Genomic DNA, 22407 nt, shown 5'->3' with positions numbered 1-22407 from the left:
TTGGTCACATATTTGCGACATTTTGTCTCGGTCAGGCAGGATGACTGGGCATCCTTGCTATCGGGGGCGGAGTTTGCACTGAACAATGCCATAGCCGACTCCACTGGACAAACCCCATTCCTCCTCAACTATGGTCAGCATCCGCGGGTACCTGTGCCTATGCCCGTGTCTTCCGCCGACTCCAGGGTGGCAGACTGGGCTGTGGAGGCACGGGATATTTGGGACCGCACTCAGGATGCCATTCGGGCTTCCAAGGAGAGAATGAGGTCCTCCGCCGATGCACATCGGCGCCCCGCTCCGACCTTTGCTCCTGGCGACTTGGTGTGGCTCTCCGCCCGTAACATCAGGCTGCAAGTTGAGTCCACTAAGTTTGCACCTCGCTACTTGGATCCTTTCAAGGTCCTCGAACAGGTTAACCCTGTGGTCTATGGTTTAGCCCTTCCGCCACGCCTGGTTATCACCGACACCTTTCATGTGTCCCTCTTGAAACCCGTATACATGTCCTGGTTTTCCGAGTCATCTGCTGGGACATCGGGTTCATCTACGGACGATTGCGAGGTGAACGCTATTTTGGGGTGCAAGGTGGTACGTGGCAAAAAATTTTATTTGGTGGACTGGAAGGGTTATGGCCCTGAGGACAGGTCCTGGGAGCCTGCTGAGCACATTCAGGCTCTGCAGCTCATTGCTGCCTTCGAGCGTAGAGAGGTCCAAGGAGAGGGGGCCCTAGGAGGGGGGGTAATGTTAGGGGTCGAGTTCCCGCCTCTGCACAGGGGGAATCTCGGGCCATCTCCGCTGCGGTCTCCCATTCTTCTCCTGCCGCAGTGGAGCCTGCTCAGCGGAGATGTCAGTCCCAGCGTCTCGCTCAGGCTGACTCTGTACAAAGAGTTACTGCTGCTTTTCCTGCTTCTGCCATTGAAGCCAGTGTTGGGCAGCGGCGAGCAGACGCTTCTGAGACTAAGTCCTGCTTTTCTCGTTCTGAGCATGCCCAGAGTAAGATCTCTCAGTGGAGATCAAGGGTCACATGTTCAGATACCGCAGTCAAATCTATTGGTCCTTCTAGGAAGATCCTGTAGGTGCGCAGGCTCTGTAGCAGCCTCTCATTGGTCCTTCTAGGAAGGTCCTGTACGTGCTGCAACTATTTAAGGCACGCATGGCCGCATGGCCATGCGCTAGTATCTTTCTAAGTTATGTGCTTTGCGCCAGTGTGGTCATGTGAGTTTGTGTTCAGGGACCCGGCTGAAATAAGCCCCTAGAATGCTGGCACCTCCGACGAGGAGATTGTTTTTGTATGTATTCAGGGACCTGGCTGAAATAAGCCCCAAGAATGCTGGCACCTCCGGCGAGGAGTTTTGTGTGCATGCATGACCACTGACTGCTCTCATTTGGGTAGTTAGCCTGTGCCTCTGTGAAGTCTAACAGGGCACAGAGATTTGCTTTCAGTGCTACTCTGTGAAACTAACAGAGCTAGTTCATACTGCCATATAGTGCCGCCGTTTGCTAGCAGCAGGTTCTCCTGCACGGTGGACCCCGGGCTGCGAACGCATCTATTTCAATAAAACATTTATATTTACTCGGTGCGTTCCGCTAGCCCTAACAGGGTGAAACACACGTTGGGGCGCCAGGACCACATGTGATATCTGTGTAATTCCTATAAGTGTGTCCTAGAAGTGTGAAGATTAATTTAGAATTAAAACCAGAAGGATGTATACAGACTGTGCCCTGCTATCTGCCACCATCGCACTCTAACCAGCATGTCTATTGTTCCTACAGGTATGTTCATGCACCCAGCTCTCCAGCCTGCTCTCCTGCCTTGTCTGTCTATGAAGTGCACATAGAGTACATCACCCAACTTTCCACACAGACTTTCCTATGCTCCTAGCATCCACATGGTATGCTTTTCAGCTAACCCCAGCTTACCCCAGTGTTATTTATGACCTTGTTTACTCCGGCTTGATTATATGCATCTGGTCCTCTTTTAATTCTCTGACCAAGATGAGCAGAGACCACTCCTCTCTGCTTCACACCTGAATGCACTTTGCAGCAGATATATTGCATAGCACAAGTCTGCATTGACTTCAGTCTGCAGTGTGATTCCTATAAGTGTGTCCAAGAAGTGTGAAGATTAATTTAGAATTAAAAACAGAATTGAACCAGAAGGGAACTGAAGGTAATCGGCCAGTCACTGTAACAATGTTTCTGTTTGTTTTCACTTTCACCCCTATAATCCTTCACTTTCTGCAAACTCCCCTAATCCCTACTCCTAGTAAAGAACTGTTCATCTCTTCTTCAGTCCTCCCCATCCATCTCACCTCCTCCTGAGAACTGTTCCTTAACATACAATCCTCTGTCTCCAAGCACAGACAGCCACCTCATGCCCTCTCCTGCTCCCGCCTGCTAACACTTTCTCTGCTCCTTCTCACTGCTGGTAATATCTCTCCAAATCCTGGTCCTCCTCAACACATCCCCACAGTCAGTTCTACCTCCCATCCATGCTCTATCACAAATTTCCAGAACCTCTCTAACCTTATACCCATTCGCCCGGCCCCCGCTTCCCCAGTCCCACTAACAGGAGCTCTATGGAACGCTCCCTCTGTCTGCAACAAGCTTTCCTACATCCACGATCTTTTTGTTACTGCCAAACTTTTCTTCCTAGCCATCACCGAAACCTGGCTCACCCTTTCTGACACAGCCTCTCCTGCTACACTTTCCTATGGTGGCTTCAACCTTTCTCACACACCCCGCCTCAGCAGCAAGCATGGCGGAGGAGTTGGTTTTCTCCTGTCAGATAAGTGCTCCTTCACCCCAATCCCACTGCCACCCTCTGTTACCCTCCCTTCCTTTGAGGTGCACTCTGTGCGCATCTATGCCCCCACCAACCTCCAACTGGCTGTCATTTACCACCCCCCAGGGCCAGCCACCACCTGGCTACTTCATTTCCTTTCTGCGGACATCCTCACTATCATCATTGGCGACTTCAACATCTCCATTGACACTTCCCTCTCAGCTGCCACTAAACTTCTATCTCTCACTTCCTCCTTCGGCCTCACTCAATGGTCTTCTGCAGCGACTCACAAAGATGGTCACAAATTGGACCTCATCTTCACCAGTCTCTGCTCCCTATCTAACCTCTCTAACTCACCTCTTCCTCTTTCTGACCACAATCTACTCACATTCTCTTCCCTCTCCACTCCTTGTCTACAATCTCCACCCCACAAACTTGCACACCCTCGCAGAAATCTTAAACACCTTGATCTACATTCACTCTCTGAATCCCTCCTCCCTCTCACAGACATAAGTTCCCTACACAATGCGGATGACGCTGATGCTCTATATAACACCACAATAGCTTCAGCTTTGGAATCTCTTGCCCCTCTCACACATACAAAAGCTCGCAAAATCAACAGACAGCCCTGGCACACCAGCCTGACCAAAGAACTGAGGTGAGCTTACAGGGCTGCAGAGCGGAGATGGAAAAGATCCCACTCCAACGAGCACTTTATCGCATTCAAACAGTCCCTCACTACTTTCAAGACCACACTCGCCACAGCTAAACAAACCTACTTCTCATCTCTCATATCCTCCCTGTCTCACAACCCTAAACAGTTATTCAACACCTTCAACTCTCTCCTCCGTCCCCCAGCACCTCCTCCCTCCCCACACATCTCAGCTGAAGACTTTGCCTCATTTTTCAAGCAGAAGATTGAGAACATCAGAGACAGTTTTAGTCGACAACCCCCAGAGCCCTTCCTCCCGACTACCCAGCCCTCCACCTCCAAAACCAACTTCTCCACTATTACAGAAGATCGACTCTCCACTCTACTCTCTAGATCGCATCTCACCACCTGTGCACTTGACCCGATCCCTTCTCACTTTATCCCAAACCTCGCCACAGTCTTCATCCCAACTCTAACCCATCTCTTCAACCAATCACTAACAACTGGTGTTTTCCCCTCAAGCTTTAAGCATGCCTCAATCACACCTATCCTCAAAAAGCCCCCATTTGACCCATCCTCTGTATCTAGCTATCGCCCTATATCACTTCACCCCTATGCCTCAAAACTACTGGAACAACACGTCCATCTTGAACTGTCCTCCCATCTATCTTCCTGCTTCCTCTTCGACCGCTTACAATCAGGCTTCCGGTCACACCACTCCACTGAAACTGCCCTAACTAAGGTCACCAATAACCTATTAAACGCCAAGAGCAAGCGACACTACTCTATCCTCCTCCTCCTGGACCTGTCCTCTGCCTTTGACACAGTGGACAATTCCCTATTACTACAGATCCTCTCATCCCTTGGCATCACAGACTTGGCCCTATCCTGGATTTCGTCATACCTAACTGACCGAACATTCAGCGTCTCCCACTCACACACCACCTCCTCACCTCGCCCCCTATCTGTCGGAGTCCCGCAAGGTTCAGTTCTAGGGCCCCTGCTCTTCTCCATTTACACTTTTGGCCTGGGACAGCTCATAGAATCTCACGGTTTTCAGTATCATCTCTATGCTGATGACACACAGATCTACATCTCTGGACCAGATATCACCACCCTACTAACCAGAATCCCTCAATGTCTATGCGCTATTTCATTCTTCTTCTCCGCTTGATTTCTAAAACTTAACATGGACAAAACAGAATTCATTGTCTTTCCCCCATTTCACGCGACCCCCCCAACGAACCTATCCATTACAGTAAATGGCTGCCCACTCTCCCCAGTCCCACAAGCTCGCTGTCTTGGGGTAATCCTTGACACTGATCTCTCCTTCAAACCGCATATCCAAGCGCTTTCCACTTCCTGCCGCCTTCAACTCAAAAATATTTCACGGATCCGTACATTCCTAAACCAAGAATCTGCAAAAACTCTAGTCCATGCCCTCATCATCTCCCGCCTCGCCTACTGTAACCTACTGCTCTGTGGCCTCCCCTCGAACACTCTCGAATCTATTCTAAACTCAGCTACCCGACTAATCCACCTGTCCCCACGCTATTCCCCGGCCTCTCCCCTCTGTCAATCCCTTCACTGGCTACCCATTACCCAGAGACTCCAGTACAAAAGCCTAACCATGACATACAAAGCCATCCACAACCTGTCTCCTCCATACATCTGTGACCTCGTCTCCCGGTACTTTCCTGCACGCAACTTCCGATCCTCACAAGATCTCCTTCTCTACTCCCCTCTTATCTCCTCTTCCCACAATCGTATACAAGATTTCTCTCGCGTATCTCCCCTACTCTGGAACTCTCTACCACAACACATCAGACTCTCGCCTACCATCGAAACCTTCAAAAAGAACCTGAAGACCCACCTCTTCCGACAAGCCTACAACCTGCAGTAACCACCGATCGACCAAACCACTGCACGACTAGCTCTATCCTCACCTACTGTATCCTCACCCATCCCTTGTAGATTGTGAGCCCTCGCGGGCAGGGTCCTCTCTCCTCCTGTACCAGTTGTGACTTGTATTGTTCAAGATTATTGAACTTGTTTTTATTATGTATACCCCTCCTCACATGTAAAGCGCCATGTAATAAATGGCGCTATAATAATAAATAATAATAATATCAGTGTCATTCTATAACTATTGTGAGGGGTTGCCACACTTGGCTGCTTCCTCAGGTAGACACAGGAACACTTTGGTGGTAAAACACCTGCTGGTTTATTAAAGTCCACAGAGACCAAGGCAGGCTTTAAGGCCCCGTCACACATAGCGAGATCGCTAGCGAGATCGCTGCTGAGTCACAAGTTTTGTGACGCAACAGCGACCTCAGTAGCGATCTCGCTATGTGTGACACGTACCAGCGACCAGGCCCCTGCTGCGAGATTGCTGGCCGTGTCGGAATGGCCTGGACCTTTTTTTGGTCGTTGAGGTCCCGCTGACATCGCTGAATCGGTGTGTGTGACACCGATCCAGCGATGTCTTCACTGGTAACCAGAGTAAACATCGGGTTACTAAGCGCAGGGCCGCGCTTAGTAACCCGATGTTTACCCTGGTTACCAGCGTAAATGTAAAAAAAAACAAACAGTACATACTCACCATCTGATGTCCGTCAGGTCCCTTGCTGTCTGCTTCCCACACTGACTGAGCGCTGCAAAGTGAAAGTGAAAGTACAGCACAGCAGTGACGTCACCGCTGCGCTCTGCTCTCACTGTACGGCGGCACTCAGTCAGAGCAGGAAGCAGACGGCAAGGGACCTGACGGACATCAGATGGTGAGTATGTACTGTTTGTTTTTTTTGGTAACCAGGGTAAACATCGGGTTACTAAGCGCGGCCCTGCGCTTAGTAACCCGATGTTTACCCTGGTTACCCGGGTGCTGCAGGGGGACTTCGGCATCGTTGAAGACAGTTTCAACGATGCCGAAGTCGTTCCCCTGATCGTTGGTCGCTGGAGAGAGCTGTCTGTGTGACAACGACTTACCAACGATCACGGCCAGGTCGTATCGCTGGTCGTGATCGTTGGTAAATCGCTATGTGTGACGGGGCCTTTAGAAAACAAAAACAAAGCCTTCCTGGCTTAATAGAAAAAGAAAACAAACAAAATTCAACAGAGTTCTTTCTCAGGATTCAACCTGCAGACACCACAAACTGTCCTCTGCTCCTCCTTAGAGCTACATGGAGTGCTTCCTCTCCCAAGACACAACAGACTGAACCACAGGACCAGGTAATAGCACATGTACTGGTCACATGATCATGACCTCACTGCAGATCCTCAAGCACTTGCAGGTCCTGCGGGGAAAGTGGTGAGCACCCTCCCACCCGCACTGGGAGTGCTCACATAAAACCGGCCCACTGAACTCTGTACATGACCTCTCAGCACCTAGTGTGCTGGAAACACAAAAACATTCCGGATTCACATCACTGAGCGCTGCATGCGCAGTGACACGTTCCTCCCTTCCTCTACAAAGTCAGTGACTCTGTCACACTATGTCAGAACTTTACTTGAGTCTATAGCATTTTTTATTGAACACTTGTTCCTCCACTGGGTGTAATTTATAGGTATTGACACGTTCATGCAATATATACATAGCATTTATTGGTAGAGCTCGCTGTATATATTACACCGCAGACATTACATTGTATAATTATTACGTACATGTGCTCCTCCATTGGTTACTTGGTTTTTCTAGTTTCTATTCCATTTTCTAGTTAATTTTTAATAATTCTAATAAACATTAAGTTTTATAAGACTTTGTAGACCAGAGGTTCTTTTGTTGGTAATAAATATCTAAGCCTTGTCTGAACATGAAGGAACCTGCATAATCTTGTAACATAACAGACGACCTCGTTCCTCTGATCACATACTGATAACAACGCTCAATAATTTAGCTACAATTTTCTATGGCAAACCATAAAAACTGTAAAAACGCTAAAATTAAAAATACGTATAAATAAAATTGTGCCTGATGAAAAAGAGGTGAAATCCTACTAGATTCACCATTAAATGTTTTTGTGAAAAAAAATCATGTTGACCAGTGAAAGAATTCTAAAATCTAGTAAGAACTTGGCACAAGATAACATGGAAATGACAAAAAGATGGGAAGCATTGAGGCTACCTGTGCATATGGCCAAGTCTCTTCATGTCCTCCACAGGACTGGGGGGATCGGGAGCCGCAGTGGGGGAATCGGGAGCCGCAGTGGGGGAATCGGGAGCTGCAGTGGGGGAATCGGGAGCCGCAGTGGGAGACACCATGCACATTATCTAGGAGACAAGGAGAGAAGTCCACACATCTGTCACAATCATGGGGCACAAGCAGCAGATGGGGGACGTATAGAATGGTTAGAAAACAGCACCAAATCCGCAATGTGCACAAGGTCACAACCTGAGCGATGCGAGGTGAGCAGCCATCCCTAAAGGATACCATGGAGGCCTCGATGGCGACAGCCATCATGAAGGACAACTGATTTCTCTTCACTGACCTTCGCTCAGTAGGCGGATCAGCACATGGACACGTCTAGAACACATCTTACCTTCATCTTGTATGGCTCCGGCAGTAACGCTATCAGACTGATCCGATAAATGTGCCCATGAATTCCCACAAGTAGATCTCCCCGACTGCTACAAAGTGAGAGGCTCTCAGGGGAAGCATGAAGGCGGAGGAGCCTGCAATTAGAAAGCACATGGGTGACCACAAGGCTCCAGTGATCTCTCATATCAAGTCACAAGTGCAAAACATTATTATCTATTATGCTTTCCTTACATAGAGCTATCCACTGGGGGACAAAGATAGAAAAGGTGTTGTGAACTGTGTTTCTGGGCTCCCTCTGGTGGTCACTAACGGTATTGTGTTAGGTATGTCTTGTTGCAGGCCTGAGCTCCAGCTGTGTCGTTAAGCAGCGGGTGTTTCCTATTTGAGTCTCCTCTGGACTCAGTCTCTTGCCTGGCATCGTTGTATCCAGACCTATTTGGTCTCCTCCGGATTCCTTTCAGTCTGTCTCATGCAAGAAAAGCTAAGTCTGTTTTGTACAATTTGGATCGTTTGCATTATTCAGTGTTTTTGTCCAGCTTGCTTTACATTTGATTTTTGACTCGCTGGAAGCTCTAGGGGGCTGATATTCTCCCTCCACACAGTCAGTCGGTGTGGGGGTTCTTGAATGTTCAGCGTGGATGTTTTGTAGGGTTTTCTGCTAACCGCATAGTCCACTATCTATTTTCTGCTATCTAGACTATTGGGCCTCACTTTGCTGAATCTAGTTCATCTCTACGTTTGTGTTTTCCTCTTGCCTCACCGTTATTATTTGTTGGGGGCTTTCTTTATCTTTGGGGTTCAATTTCTCTGGAGGCAAGCGAGGTCTTATTTTTTCCCTCTAGGGGTAGTCAGTTCTCCGGCTGGCTCGAGACGTCTAGAACCAACGTAGACACGTTCACCGGCTACTTTTAGTTGTTTGTGTCAAGATCAGGTATGCGGTTAGCCCAGTTTCCACCTCCCTGGAGCAGTCTTTATATTTTTGCTATCTTGCCGGAATATCAGAGATCCTCTGCCATTGGGATCATAACAGAATGCCAGGCCAAAAGAAAATGTTTGATGCATCGCAGAAGCGGGATTAAAAAGAAGTTCTGAGGTTTTTTTTGTTTTTTTTGGTTTTTTTTGCTGCAGTTTGCCTAGCTTCTTCCATCCCCTTTTTCTCTGAGTGGCTGAAACTCTGCTGCAGATATGAATGTCCAGACTCTGACTTCTAGTGTGGATCAGCTTGCTGCTAGGGTGCAAAGCATTCAGGATTTTGTTATCCATAGCCCTATGTCTGAACCAAAAATACCTATTCCTGAGCCGTTTTTTGGAGATAGATCTAAATTCCTGAATTTTAGGAATAATTGTAAATTGTTTCTGTCTCTGAAACCTCGCTCCTCTGGTGATTCCGCTCAGCAAGTTAAGATTGTTATTTCCTTCTTGCGCGGCGACCCTCAGGATTGGGCCTTCTCTCTGGTGCCAGGAGATCCTGCATTGGTGAATGTTGATGCGTTTTTTCTGGCACTTGGTTTGCTTTATGAGGAGCCTAATCTTGAAAATCAGGCTGAAAAAATGTTGCTGGTTATCTCTCAGGGTCAGGACGAAGCTGAGGTATATTGCCAAAAATTTCGGAAATGGTCCGTGCTTACTCAATGGAATGAGTGTGCACTGGCCGCAAATTTCAGAAATGGTCTTTCTGAAGCCATTAAAGATGTGATGGTGGGTTTCCTATCCCTACAGGTCTAAATGATTCAATGGCTCTAGCCATTCAAATTGATCGACGTTTGCGGGAGCGCAAATCTGATAATCCTTTGGCGGTGCTGTCTGAACGGTCACCTGATTCTATGCAATGTGACAGAATTCTGACCAGAGCCGAGCGAAAAAATCATAGACGTCAAAATGGGTTGTGTTTCTACTGTGGTGATTCAACACATGTTATCTCAGCATGCTCTAAACGTTTAAAGAAAAAAGTTAATCCTGTCGCCATTGGTACTTTTCAGCCTAAGTTTATTTTGTCTGTGACTTTAATTTGTTCATTATCTTCTTACTCAGTTATGGCTTTTGTGGATTCTGGTGCTGCTTTAAGTCTGATGGATTTGTCGTTTGCCAAGCGCTGCGGTTTTGTCCTGGAGCCTTTGGATTCCTCTTAGAGGAATTGATTCTACGCCATTGGCAGAGAATAAACCTCAGTATTGGACGCAGGTGACCATGTGCATGACTCCTGTACATCAGGAGGTGATTCGTTTTTTGGTACTGCATAAAATGCATGATGTTGTCGTTTTGGGTCTGCCATGGTTACAGGCCCATAATCCAGTCTTGGATTGGAAAGCTATGACTGTGTCTAGTTGGGGGTGTTGGGGATTTGGTTTGGTTGTCTTCTCGGCATGTTCCTTTGAAAGTCTCCTCTCCTAAGTTCAAGCCTCGCTTTATCGGTCCTTATAAGATTTTGGAAATCCTTAACCCGGTGTCTTTTCGCTTGGACCTTCCAGCGTCTTTTGCTATTCATAATGTGTTCCATAGGTCCTTGTTGCGGCGGTACGTGGTGCCTATGGTTCCTGCTGTTGAGCCTCCTGCCCCGGTTTTGGTTGAGGGCGAGTTGGAGTACGTGGTGGAGAAGATTCTGGATTCTCGTATCTCTAGACGGAAACTCCAGTATTTAGTTAAGTGGAAAGGCTATGGTCAGGAGGATAATTCCTGGGTTGTCGCCTCTGATGTTCATGCGGCTGATTTGGTTCATGCCTTTTACGCTGCTCATCCTGATCGCCCTGGGGGTCTTGGTGAGGGTTCGGTGACCCCTCCTCAAGGGGGGGGTACTGTTGTGAACTGTGTTTCTGGGCTCCCTCTGGTGGTCACTAACGGTATTGTGTTAGGTATGTCTTGTTGCAGGCCTGAGCTCCAGCTGTGTCGTTAAGCAGCGGGTGTTTCCTATTTGAGTCTCCTCTGGACTCAGTCTCTTGCCTGGCATCGTTGTATCCAGACCTATTTGGTCTCCTCCGGATTCCTTTCAGTCTGCCTCATGCAAGAAAAGCTAAGTCTGTTTTGTACAATTTGGATCGTTTGCATTATTCAGTGTTTTTGTCCAGCTTGCTTTAATTTGATTTTTGACTCGCTGGAAGCTCTAGGGGGCTGATATTCTCCCTCCACACTGTCAGTCGGTGTGGGGGTTCTTGAATGTTCAGCGTGGATGTTTTGTAGGGTTTTCTGCTAACCGCATAGTCCACTATCTATTTTCTGCTATCTAGACTATTGGGCCTCACTTTGCTGAATCTAGTTCATCTCTACGTTTGTGTTTTCCTCTTGCCTCACCGTTATTATTTGTTGGGGGCTTTCTTTATCTTTGGGGTTCAATTTCTCTGGAGGCAAGCGAGGTCTTATTTTTTCCCTCTAGGGGTAGTCAGTTCTCCGGCTGGCTCGAGACGTCTAGAACCAACGTAGGCACGTTCACCGGCTACTTTTAGTTGTTTGTGTCAGGATCAGATATGCGGTTAGCCCAGTTTCCACCTCCCTAGAGCAGTCTTTATATTTTTGCTATCTTGCCGGAATATCAGAGATCCTCTGCCATTGGGATCATAACAAAAGGGCCCCTGTGTAAGAACAACACATGATGAGCCCTTTGCAGCCCAAGAGCTCTTAAAAATGCAAAATTGCACATCTGGACTATGGGGCTGTACTGATAATATCAGCATGCACAATGCCAGGCGTCTGCTGGAGAGGTGTAAAGCTCGTCATCACTGGACTATGGAGCTGTACTAATAATATCAGCATGCACAATGCCAGGCGTCTGCTGGAGAGGTGTAAAGCTCGTCATCACTGGACTATGGGGCTGTACTAATAATATCAGCATGCACAATGCCAGGCGTCTGCTGGAGAGATGTAAAGCTCGTCATTACTGGACTATGGGGCTGTACTAATAATATCAGCATGCACAATGCCAGGCATCTGTGGAGAGATGTAAAGCACGTCATCACTGGACTATGGAGCTGTACTAATGATATCAGCATGCACAATGCCAGGTGTCTGCTGGAGAGGTGTAAAGCTCGTCATCACTGGACTATGGGGCTGTACTAATAATATCAGCATGCACAATGCCAGGCATCTGTGGAGAGATGTAAAGCTCGTCATCACTGGACTATGGAGCTGTACTAATAATATCAGCATGCACAATGCCAGGCGTCTGCTGGAGAGGTGTAAAACTCGTTATCGCTGGACTATGGGGCTGTACTGATAATATCAGCATGCACAATGCCAGGCGTCTGCTGGAGAGGTGTAAAGCTCGTCATCACTGGACTATGGAGAGCTGTACTAATAATATCAGCATGCACAATGCCAGGCGTCTGCTGGAGAGGTGTAAAGCTCGTCATCACTGGACTATGGTGGAGCTGTACTAATAATATCAGCATGCACAATGCCAGGCGTCTGCTGGAGAGGTGTAAAGCTCGTCATCACTGGACTATGGGGGAGCTGTACTAATAATATCAGCATGCACAATGCCAGGCATCTGTGGAGAGATGTAAAGCACGTCATCACTGGACTATGGGGCTGTACTAATAATATCAGTATGCGCAATGCCAGGCATCTGCTGGAGAGATGTAAAGCACGTCATCACTGGACTATGGAGCTGTACTAATAATATCAGCATGCACAATGCCAGGCGTCTGCTGGAGAGGTGTAAAGCTCGTCATCACTGGACTATGGAGCTGTACTAATAATATCAGCATGCACAATGCCAGGCGTCTGCTGGAGAGGTGTAAAGCTCGTTATCACTGGACTATGGTGGAGCTGTACTAATAATATCCGGATGCACAATGCCAGGCATATGCTGGAGAGCTGTAAAGCTGGTCATCATTGGTAACATATTGTGCTGTTATTCTAGATGACCCAGAAGCAGGATAATTGAACAATGATGTTTGCTGATATGTTGATTACACAATGTCCAGGCCAGCCAGTTTTGTTTAATTGCAAACATTGAAGAATAAAGTATAAATAATCAAACAATGCAAGTTAACCTCATCACATCTTTCTCTTGACCTCTGGATGCTGGCTTGAAGGACAGTTTTTAACTATAAAAAGAGGATATACACATATGCAACATCATACAGATATACATCCAGTCATCCAGACAGCCAAGAAACCCAAAGAATCAGAGACTGTTTCAAGACAGCAGCCAAGACATCATGGCTCCATCACGAGGTACACAGATTTGACATTCTATAGGATGTCAGCTTAGGGGACAATGGTCCCAGCTGGAAGAATACAGATCTGCTCCATTGACCGTCACTGAACCATGGATTTGGGGAAAGTCAGGATTTGGACCCACTGGTCACCTGAGCCCCATGGATACATTTGTGAAAGCCAAGAATGTGACCCACCGGTCACCTGGCTCCATGGAGATGTTCAGAGAAGCCAGGTTGGACATTACGATCACCTGGCCTTGTACCTCAATGTGCTGTCATCTTCCTAAGTTTGTCGTTACCTCCTCTCTGTGCATGCAACAGGTATGGTAGTCGGCCCTGGAAGCTGTGAAGTCTGTGATTTGCACCATCTTGGGCATTGTGCTGGGACTGTTCTACATGTTATTTGCCTGTTTTGTGGTTCAATAGAGTATTGCCACACTGTTTCACTCTCACCCTGTGTTGTCTGAGTAGAATTAAGCCCATAGTAAACAGAAAGCGGGCATTCGGAGAGATGATCCCTGGTCCATATGGTTTTGGCTAATGAACTAGGACACCCGCTAACCCCAGCATTTTCACAAGTGTGGGCACTGATCCCGGTACCTCAGGGCGAGCGCCAGGCAGCCTAGGAAGGCCCATGCCTCGTACATCAGCAGCTCACCGACGTAATGTACCTGGTCACTTTGGATCACGCCCGCAAAAGGCGGAAGGCCTTTCACATGAACATGATGAAGGCACATCATGAGCGGGAGGCCTGTGCCCTCCCCGTATGCAACCTGCCAGAAGAGAGAGAGGCAGAAACCCAGATATGCTCGCCCAGGCTAGGGAGGGTGGGACCATCGAGCTTGTGGAGGTTTGTCACCAGCTGTTATGAGACCAATGGTCCCAGCTGTTGGCAACCCTATACTCCTTCTGGGATTTGTTCAGCAACAAGCCCGGAAGGACCAAGTCAGCCATCCGCCAAAATGGCCACTGTGGATCACCCCCCAATCTGGCGTTCAGCATATCGGGTCCCTCTGGAGGCAGCACATGCGTCAGGACATTGACGAAATGCTGAATCTGGGAGTTATCCAAACATACAGCAGCGCTTGGGCCTCGTCTGTAGTGCTTGTCCCAAAGAAGGACCAGATAAACAAGTTCTGAGCAGACTAAAGGGGGCTCAATGCTGTCACGGTCACCGTTGCACACCCGATGACGCGCATCGATTACCTGCTTGATCAGTTGGACAGGGCCAAGTACCTGACCATCATGGATATGAGCCGTGGCTATTGACAGATTCCCCTGACATGAGAGGCTCGGGAACGCTCCTCCTTTATCCTACCATTCAGACTGTTCGAGTCTACAGTGATGCCACTTGGCATGAAGAATGCACCTGACACTTTTCAGCGGATGGTCAATACACTGCTCAAAGGACTTCAAGGGTACATGGATGCATACCTGGACAACATTGCCATCTTCATTCCCACCTGGGAGGATCACCTAGAGCATCTGGTGCCGATGCATGGTGGATCAGCTGGGCAGGCTTGTACAATTAGCCAGAAAAATGCCAGCTGGGTATGAGTGAGGTTCACTACCTGGTACACCGAGTAGGAGGGGTAACTCTAAAGCTGAAGCCCGAGTAGGTGGATTCCATTGCATCATGGCCAACCCCAGGACCAAAAAACAGGTTATGTCCTTCCTGGGCACCGCCAAGTACTATAGGAGATTCCTCCTCCACTATAGTAGCCTGGCAAAGCCTTTCTGATATCTCACCAAGAAGAAGCGGCCTCTGCAGTTAATTGGACAAACCACCGTGAGACAGCTTTATGGGCACTGAATAATGCCCTTTCCAGCTACCCGTTACTACAAGAAGCTGACTTTACATGGCTGATTGTAGTACAGATCGACACCAGTGACTTTGGCCTCGGTGCTGTGCTCAGCCGGGTGAATTCTACGGGCCAAGAACAACCCGTTTTGTATCCGAGCCAGAAACTTCTGCTGAGGAAAGTGGTCTACTCCACAATGGAGAAGGGATGTCTGTTAAATGTGTGGGCTCTGCAGGGTCTGCAGCCATACTTGTACGGACGCCAATTCACCATGTAAACGGACCACAACCCCCTCAGTCTTGCACTCCAGGAGTACCACTTCGCCATTCGCCACAAGGAGGGCCGTGACTATGGTAATGCCGACGGGTTACTCCAATGAGGGGAGGTTGCGGACGGTCACACTGGGGAACACCGGAAAGTGCTTCTCCCTAGTGCCTTCAGTGCCTTCTAAAGGGGGAAGGTGTGAAGAATATTAAAGATATAATTTTATGTCAATTATTTATATCTAATTTGGCATGGGATTATAAAAACCCCTTCCTTTGTGCAGCTATAAGGCTATGTGCCCACGTAGCAGAAAGTATGCAGAATTTTCCTGATGAAATCCGGACTCCCTTTGCAGGAAATCCGCTTGCGTTTTTATAGCGTTTTTTTGCGAGTATTTGTCGCGGTTTTTTTCCCCGCTAATTTCTCGCAGATTTTTTGAGGTTTTTTTTCAATGGTCCAAATACAATTCTATAGTGGCAAAACCACCGATTTTCTGCAAAATTAATGACCAGGCAGCATGGGCACAAAAATTGCGGAATGCATTTAAAAAATTGGAATGCTTTATGTAAGCGTTTTTCAAGCGTTTCCGCAGTGGAAAACCACTGCAAAAACGCTTAAAAAAAACCGCTAAAAATCCGGAACATGGGCACCTAGCCTTACAGTACTCCTGGCTCAGCAGGGGGCACAGCCTTCTCAGCTTCAGAGAAAAATTCCCCCACCAGCTAGCTGAAATCAAGCTCCTTCAGGAAGACCCCCTGTGGATACCATGCAGACTAACTGCTTTGTTAAGTCAGCTATAATTTCACAAAGAAAATATGGACTTATCGCATGTCACACACTGGTTACATTTTTGAGATCTCGGAAACAGACCAAATGCCTTTCAGGGTCTCAAATCTGTTCTAGCACCCCAAGATGCAGAGATATGTAGAATGGATAGTAGGAGTCAGGCAGCAAAGCTGTGTTTCGTCTCAACGCATAGCCAGGGCTCGGCTGGATCAGATGGCACTAAAACAGCCTCCCTAGGACCGTCTATTAAGGAGTTAAGACCAATCTTAGATTTTGGAGTTTTGAGCTGCTAGAGGCAAGGTGAGGGAATTTAGGATCAGCCGAAAGGGTAAGAGGGGAGTGACCCAAAGGGTATAAAGGCTAGTGTAAGGTTATGTGGGCTCTCACTTTGTTTTGCTTGCTGTTCATTTCGAAAGTGGGGGACACATCGAGTAACATGCTGTGAAGGAACTAGAAACCAGCTGGCAACCCATGCCCCCTGCAGCCAACCGCACACATGGTCGAACATCAAAACGGTAATTGACATGATACATTTCCTCATATCTTTTGTAGTTCACGTATATTTGCATAGCTGACCATTGTATAGGTATAACCATTGTGTATACTGTATAGTGTACTGTCTAGTGTGCCCTTAAGGCGATTAAATACAGGTCCTTCTCAAAAAATTAGCATATAGTGTTAAATTTCATTATTTACCATAATGTAATGATTACAATTAAACTTTCATATATTATAGATTCATTATCCACCAACTGAAATTTGTCAGGTCTTTTATTGTTTTAATACTGATGATTTTGGCATACAACTCCTGATAACCCAAAAAACCTGTCTCAATAAATTAGCATATCAAGAAAAGGTTCTCTAAATGACCTATTACCCTAATCTTCTGAATCAACTAATTAACTCTAAACACATGCAAAAGATACCTGAGGCTTTTAAAAACTCCCTGCCTGGTTCATTACTCAAAACCCCCATCATGGGTAAGACTAGCGACCTGACAGATGTCAAGAAGGCCATCATTGACACCCTCAAGCAAGAGGGTAAGACCCAGAAAGAAATTTCTCAACAAATAGGCTGTTCCCAGAGTGCTGTATCAAGGCACCTCAATGGTAAGTCTGTTGGAAGGAAACAATGTGGCAGAAAACGCTGTACAACGAGAAGAGGTGACCGGACCCTGAGGAAGATTGTGGAGAAGGACCGATTCCAGACCTTGGGGAACCTGAGGAAGCAGTGGACTGAGTCTGGTGTGGAAACATCCAGAGCCACCGTGCACAGGCGTGTGCAGGAAATGGGCTACAGGTGCCGCATTCCCCAGGTAAACAGCGGCAGAAGCGCCTGACCTGGGCTACAGAGAAGCAGCACTGGACTGTTGCTAAGTGGTCCCAAGTACTTTTTTCTGATGAAAGCAAATTTTGCATGTCATTCGGAAATCAAGGTGCCAGAGTCTGGAGGAAGACTGGGGAGAAGGAAATGCCAAAATGCCTGAAGTCCAGTGTCAAGTACCCACAGTCAGTGATGGTGTGGGGTGCCATGTCGGCTGCTGGTGTTGGTCCACTCTGTTTCATCAAGGGCAGGGTCAATGCAGCTAGCTATCAGGAGATTTTGGAGCACTTCATGCTTCCATCGGCTGAAATGCTTTATGGAGATGAAGATTTCATTTTTCAGCACGACCTGGCACCTGCTCACAGTGCCAAAACCACTGGTAAATGGTTTACTGACCATGGTATTACTGTGCTCAATTGGCCTGCCAACTCTCCTGACCTGAACCCCATAGAGAATCTGTGGGATATTGTGAAGAGAAAGTTGAGAGACGCAAGACCCAACACTCTGGATGAGCTTAAGGCCGCTATTGAAGCATCCTGGGCCTCCATAACATCTCAGCAGTGTCACAGGCTGATTGCCTCCATGCCACGCCGCATTGAAGCAGTCATTTCTGCCAAAGGATTCCCGACCAAGTATTGAGTGCATAACTGAACATTATTATTTGATGTTTTTTTTGTTTGTTATTAAAAAACACTTTTATTTGATTGGACGGGTGAAATATGCTAATTTATTGAGACAGGTTTTTTGGGTTATCAGGAGTTGTATGCCAAAATCATCAGTATTAAAACAATAAAAGACCTGACAAATTTCAGTTGGTGGATAATGAATCTATAGTATATGAAAGTTTAATTGTAATCATTACATTATGGTAAATAATGAAATTTAACACTATATGCTAATTTTTTGAGAAGGACCTGTATATAATTCAACCTTGGGCTGGTCTTTTATCTTGATCCACAAATCTATACATCTGTATTCTCGGTTTAAGTTTCCATGCTACCGGGACTGATTTAATCCTCTCAACAGACAGGACTTAAATCTAACGAGCAACTGTTGGTGGTCCTACCAGGTGTCATAAGACCCAGGAAATTGTCACGAACCCCGGGAGTACCTGCTGCAGGGAGGGCAGCTCACCGCAGTAAGGGAGTCAAGGTCAGAGCGGCGGAGAACTCACGGAGAAACGAGCAGGACCTGAACCACGTGACTAAGGGGGAGTGACTGAGGGGCGGAGACAGGCGCCAGAGAGCGGGGTAGCCGATCGGCACTAGAGAGGAGTATAACGTGCCGAGGTCAGAACCAGGAGGACAACGAGGTACCGGGGGAGAGACATAAGGAAAGTCAGGAGGAAGCCCGAAGGTCAGAAGCTGAGCCGAGCAGTGAGAGACCAAAGGAGACGCGAGGTAGCAGAGTCAAACAGACGGGCCAGATCATACACAGAAAGCAGTCAAACAAAACGCAGTATGCATACGCACACCAGGGGGATCAGGCACACAGACAAAACAAGAGTATAACTGAAAGTCGAGGCATGGCCACAAACCACCATCTTTTTTTTTTTACGAAAAAAAACCCCGCTGCCACAGGTGAGACAGAACGCTGAATATGCCCCTTGCAGAGACTCTCAGCGATGTACTCCTTCATGGCTTGACATTCGGGCCCGAATAAATTAAACAGATGAGCCTTGGGTAACTTTGCTCCTGGGACTAAATCAATGGCGCAAGCAAAAGGTCTATGTGGTGGTAACGCCTCAGGCTCACTTTCGGAAAACACGTCTTCAAAGTCCTTCAGATACTCCGGAATACCCATCAGACCGAAAGACGACACAGACACAGATTTTACAGGGGTGACAAGAGGTACCAGGTTACAACACAGACCATTAGCCTTACATCCCCATTGAATGTTCTCCCCCGTAACCCAATCAATGATAGGATTGTGGCATTGAAGCCAAGGAATCTCTAGTACCAGACCTGCAAGCAAATTATTCAGAACAAAACAACTTAATTTTTCCACATGAGTGGGACCCACTTTCAGCGAAAAAACTTTAGACATAAAACAAATTCCATCACGGGTAAGAGGAGAGAAGTCAATCGCCATGATTTTAACAGGATCTTTAAGCCTGACTGTCCCTATTTTATTAAGAGTCACCACCCGGACATCGATCAGGTTAACAGAAGAACCACAGTCAACAAAGGAGGTGGTAACAACGGGACCACCAGCAAGTTCCAACGCCACCTGGAGAAGAATTTTAGCAAGAGAGGAAAAATGTAGCTGATAGTCTGGGCAACCTCCTCGATCGTTACCCAGACATAGGCGATTCCCGACGGCTTAGCTGAAGAAAGAAGGACAGTCCATTTTCCAATGTCCAGAGGCTCCATAGTAAAAGCACAGTTGGATGTCTCTACGGTGTCTTCTATCTCTTTCCTTCAACGAGATAGCCCCTACCTCCATGGGCTCAGGGTCAGATGCAGAATCACTCAGACTGGAGTGAAATGGGGTCTCCTGCTGCATCACTCCTCTAGCACGGAGCCTCTGGTCCATACGGACCACCTGCATCATGGCATCCTCCAAAGTATCGGGGGGAGAATGTAATGCCAGAGAATCTTGTAGACGGTTAGACACAGGTTGTAGAACAACCTCTTCAGAGCGGCGGCATTCAGCGATACTTCAGCAGCCCAGCGTCTAAACTCTGAACAGAACCATTCAGCTGAGTGCTTCCCCTGTGTCACATTCATCACCATATCCTCAGCCAGACGCACTCTATCAGGCTTGTCATAAATATGCCCCAGAGCCTCAAAGAACAGGTTCACCTACATACATTCCGGTGCGAAGGGAGAGAGAAAGCCCATGCCTGTGGAGCCCCCCTTTACAAAGACATAACAATCCCCACCCTCTGCTTTTCATTTCCAGAAGCATGGGGACGTGAATCAAAAAACAACTTGCACCCGTCTTTAAAACCATAAACAACTTTTTATTCCCGGAAAAATTATCAGCTAGCTTCCCCGTTGGCTCAGGGTCCACTAGAGACACATCAGTGGGACCCCCAATCCGAGTCCCTGATGGGACAGGACCCTGTAGAGTGCCCGCAACATCTCTCTGCACCTGTTGGTACGAGTGAGCCAAAGCCTGCTGCTCCATGGACAACTTTTACATAAGCTCGGTGAGCTCATTTACTTGATCCGTGAGAGCCTGTACCGGATCCATAATCAAATGTACTGTAAATAGCAATTGGATGAGTAAAACTTAACCTTTATTAGGTATAATAAAACTGACTAACAATAATATATAAGAAAAAAAGGAAAGGAACCCCTGTGCAATAAAGTGCCCTAATACCAACACAGAATGGGGAGGACAAGAACAATGACATAAACAATTATTTAAAGTGACAGTACTAAACAGTCACTGGGTATGTGACTTTATAACCAAGTGAGCCTGAATAGAACTCACCTTGTTAGGAGGCTAACCAACAAATTGTGCCAACTTTTCATTCATAGCTGTACGCAGGGAATAATCCTGCAATGTACCTGGCCTGATGTTATGAACACAATCAATGGGTATATGATTTTGCATGTGTATTCGGACCATTCCCTGCGAGGCACATGTGTTACTAGGTGCTGTTTTGTCAATAAGTCCACAGATGTGGACAGATCTCCCCACAAGTTGGAGAGACTCTGCTTAATGTCAGATTTCTCAGACAGGGTAAGGTGAAATCAAAGCCTCTGCTCAGGATGGCGTCTCCCGACGCGTTTCATCCTCACGGAATCATCAGGGGAGTATGGTGCCTGCATCTGCCGCTTTACAGGTCTTCCCCATTCTTGTGGTATTTAAAGATTAAGCCGAGCGACGTGTCAGAGGAGGATCCGTGAAAACGTGAAACGTATTTCCGGGATTCAGGGAGTGCACGCCCGGCTTCATGAAACGCAAATGACCGCTACAGTGGAACGCACGCGTTTCCATGGGCGGAACAAGTGCGCCTCGCCGGATCTTTAGCCTCATATCCCCCACACCTAAATTGTGGATCATATACTTCACTATCAAACCATGTGAATCGATCCCACATAGTGCCGCTCATACTTTGGTAAAAGTCTAGAAATCCATAGAAAACATTCATTCTTGAGCAAGGCAACAAAAAATATAAGGCTGGTTTCACACTTGCATTTTGATCTGCAGCGTTTTTAAAAAAAACGCATGTGGTGAAAAAACGTATGAAAACGCATGCAAACGGTGCGTTTTTTAGACGCATGCGTTTTGGCGGCAAAAAAAAACGCGGCAAAACGCTGCGTTTTCCCTCGTTTACATGCGTTTTTTCCCGCGTTTGCGTTTTTGAAACGCATGCTGAGAAGTGTGTGACAGCTGCCAATCATCAAAATCAACTAGAAAACACACTATTAATAGAATTAGCTAGGGTTAGGGTTAGGGTTAGGATCCCTAGGGTTAGGGGTAGCTTTTTATTAGAATGTCCTGGTCACCAGGTCACTGATAAGCCACCCCCCACCATCAAGGTGATAAAGGGATCCAAACCCTACCCCTAACCCTAACCCTACCCCTAACCATAGGGATCCAAACCCTAACCCTAACCCTACACCTAACCCTACCCCTAACCCTACCCCTAACCATAACCCTTGGGATCCTAACCCTAACCCTAACCCTAACCTTACCCCTAACCCTAACCTTACCCCTAACCCTAACCCTACCCCTAACCCTACCCCTAACCCTTGGGATCCTAACCCTAACCCTACCCCTAACCCTAACCATAACCCTTGGGATCCTAACCCTAACCATAACCCTTGGGATCCTAACCCTAACCCTAACAATAACCCTTGGGATCCTAAACCTAACCCTAACCCTACCCCTAACCCTAACCCTAACCATAGGGATCCAAACCCTAACCCTACCCCTAACCCTAACCATAGGGTTAGGGTTAGGATCCCTAGGGCTAGGGTTAGTATTCCTAGGGTTACTAGGGATCCTAACCCTAACCCTAACCGTTATCCTAGGGATCCTAACCCTAAGGGTTAGAATCCTAACCCTAACCCTAAGGGTTAGGGTTAGGATCCCTAGGATTAGGGTTAGGGTTTGGATCCCTATGGTTAGGGTTAGGGTTTTCTTGGTTTTTT

General features: G+C 47.3%; 1 protein-coding gene across 3 annotated transcripts in view; it reads right to left on the bottom strand.

Annotated features, from left to right (window-relative positions):
- The window catches only part of WDR97 (WD repeat domain 97), a 684776-nt gene that overhangs the window by 493925 nt on the left and 168444 nt on the right, over positions 1-22407 (bottom strand). For all 3 annotated transcript variants that reach the window (XM_077271608.1, XM_077271609.1, XM_077271610.1), the window contains exons 10-11: positions 7970-8102; positions 7555-7700 (exon numbers count right to left, since the gene is read on the bottom strand). In XM_077271608.1, coding sequence (XP_077127723.1) covers positions 7555-7700; positions 7970-8102 — 279 coding nt within the window. The remainder of the gene's footprint in view (positions 1-7554; positions 7701-7969; positions 8103-22407) is intronic.

This window comes from Ranitomeya variabilis, chromosome 6, assembly GCF_051348905.1.
Source record: "Ranitomeya variabilis isolate aRanVar5 chromosome 6, aRanVar5.hap1, whole genome shotgun sequence".
Taxonomy (NCBI): domain Eukaryota; kingdom Metazoa; phylum Chordata; class Amphibia; order Anura; family Dendrobatidae; genus Ranitomeya; species Ranitomeya variabilis.
The sequence above is the reverse complement of the archived record's forward strand: the minus strand, read 5'-3'. Positions and strand labels throughout refer to the sequence as shown.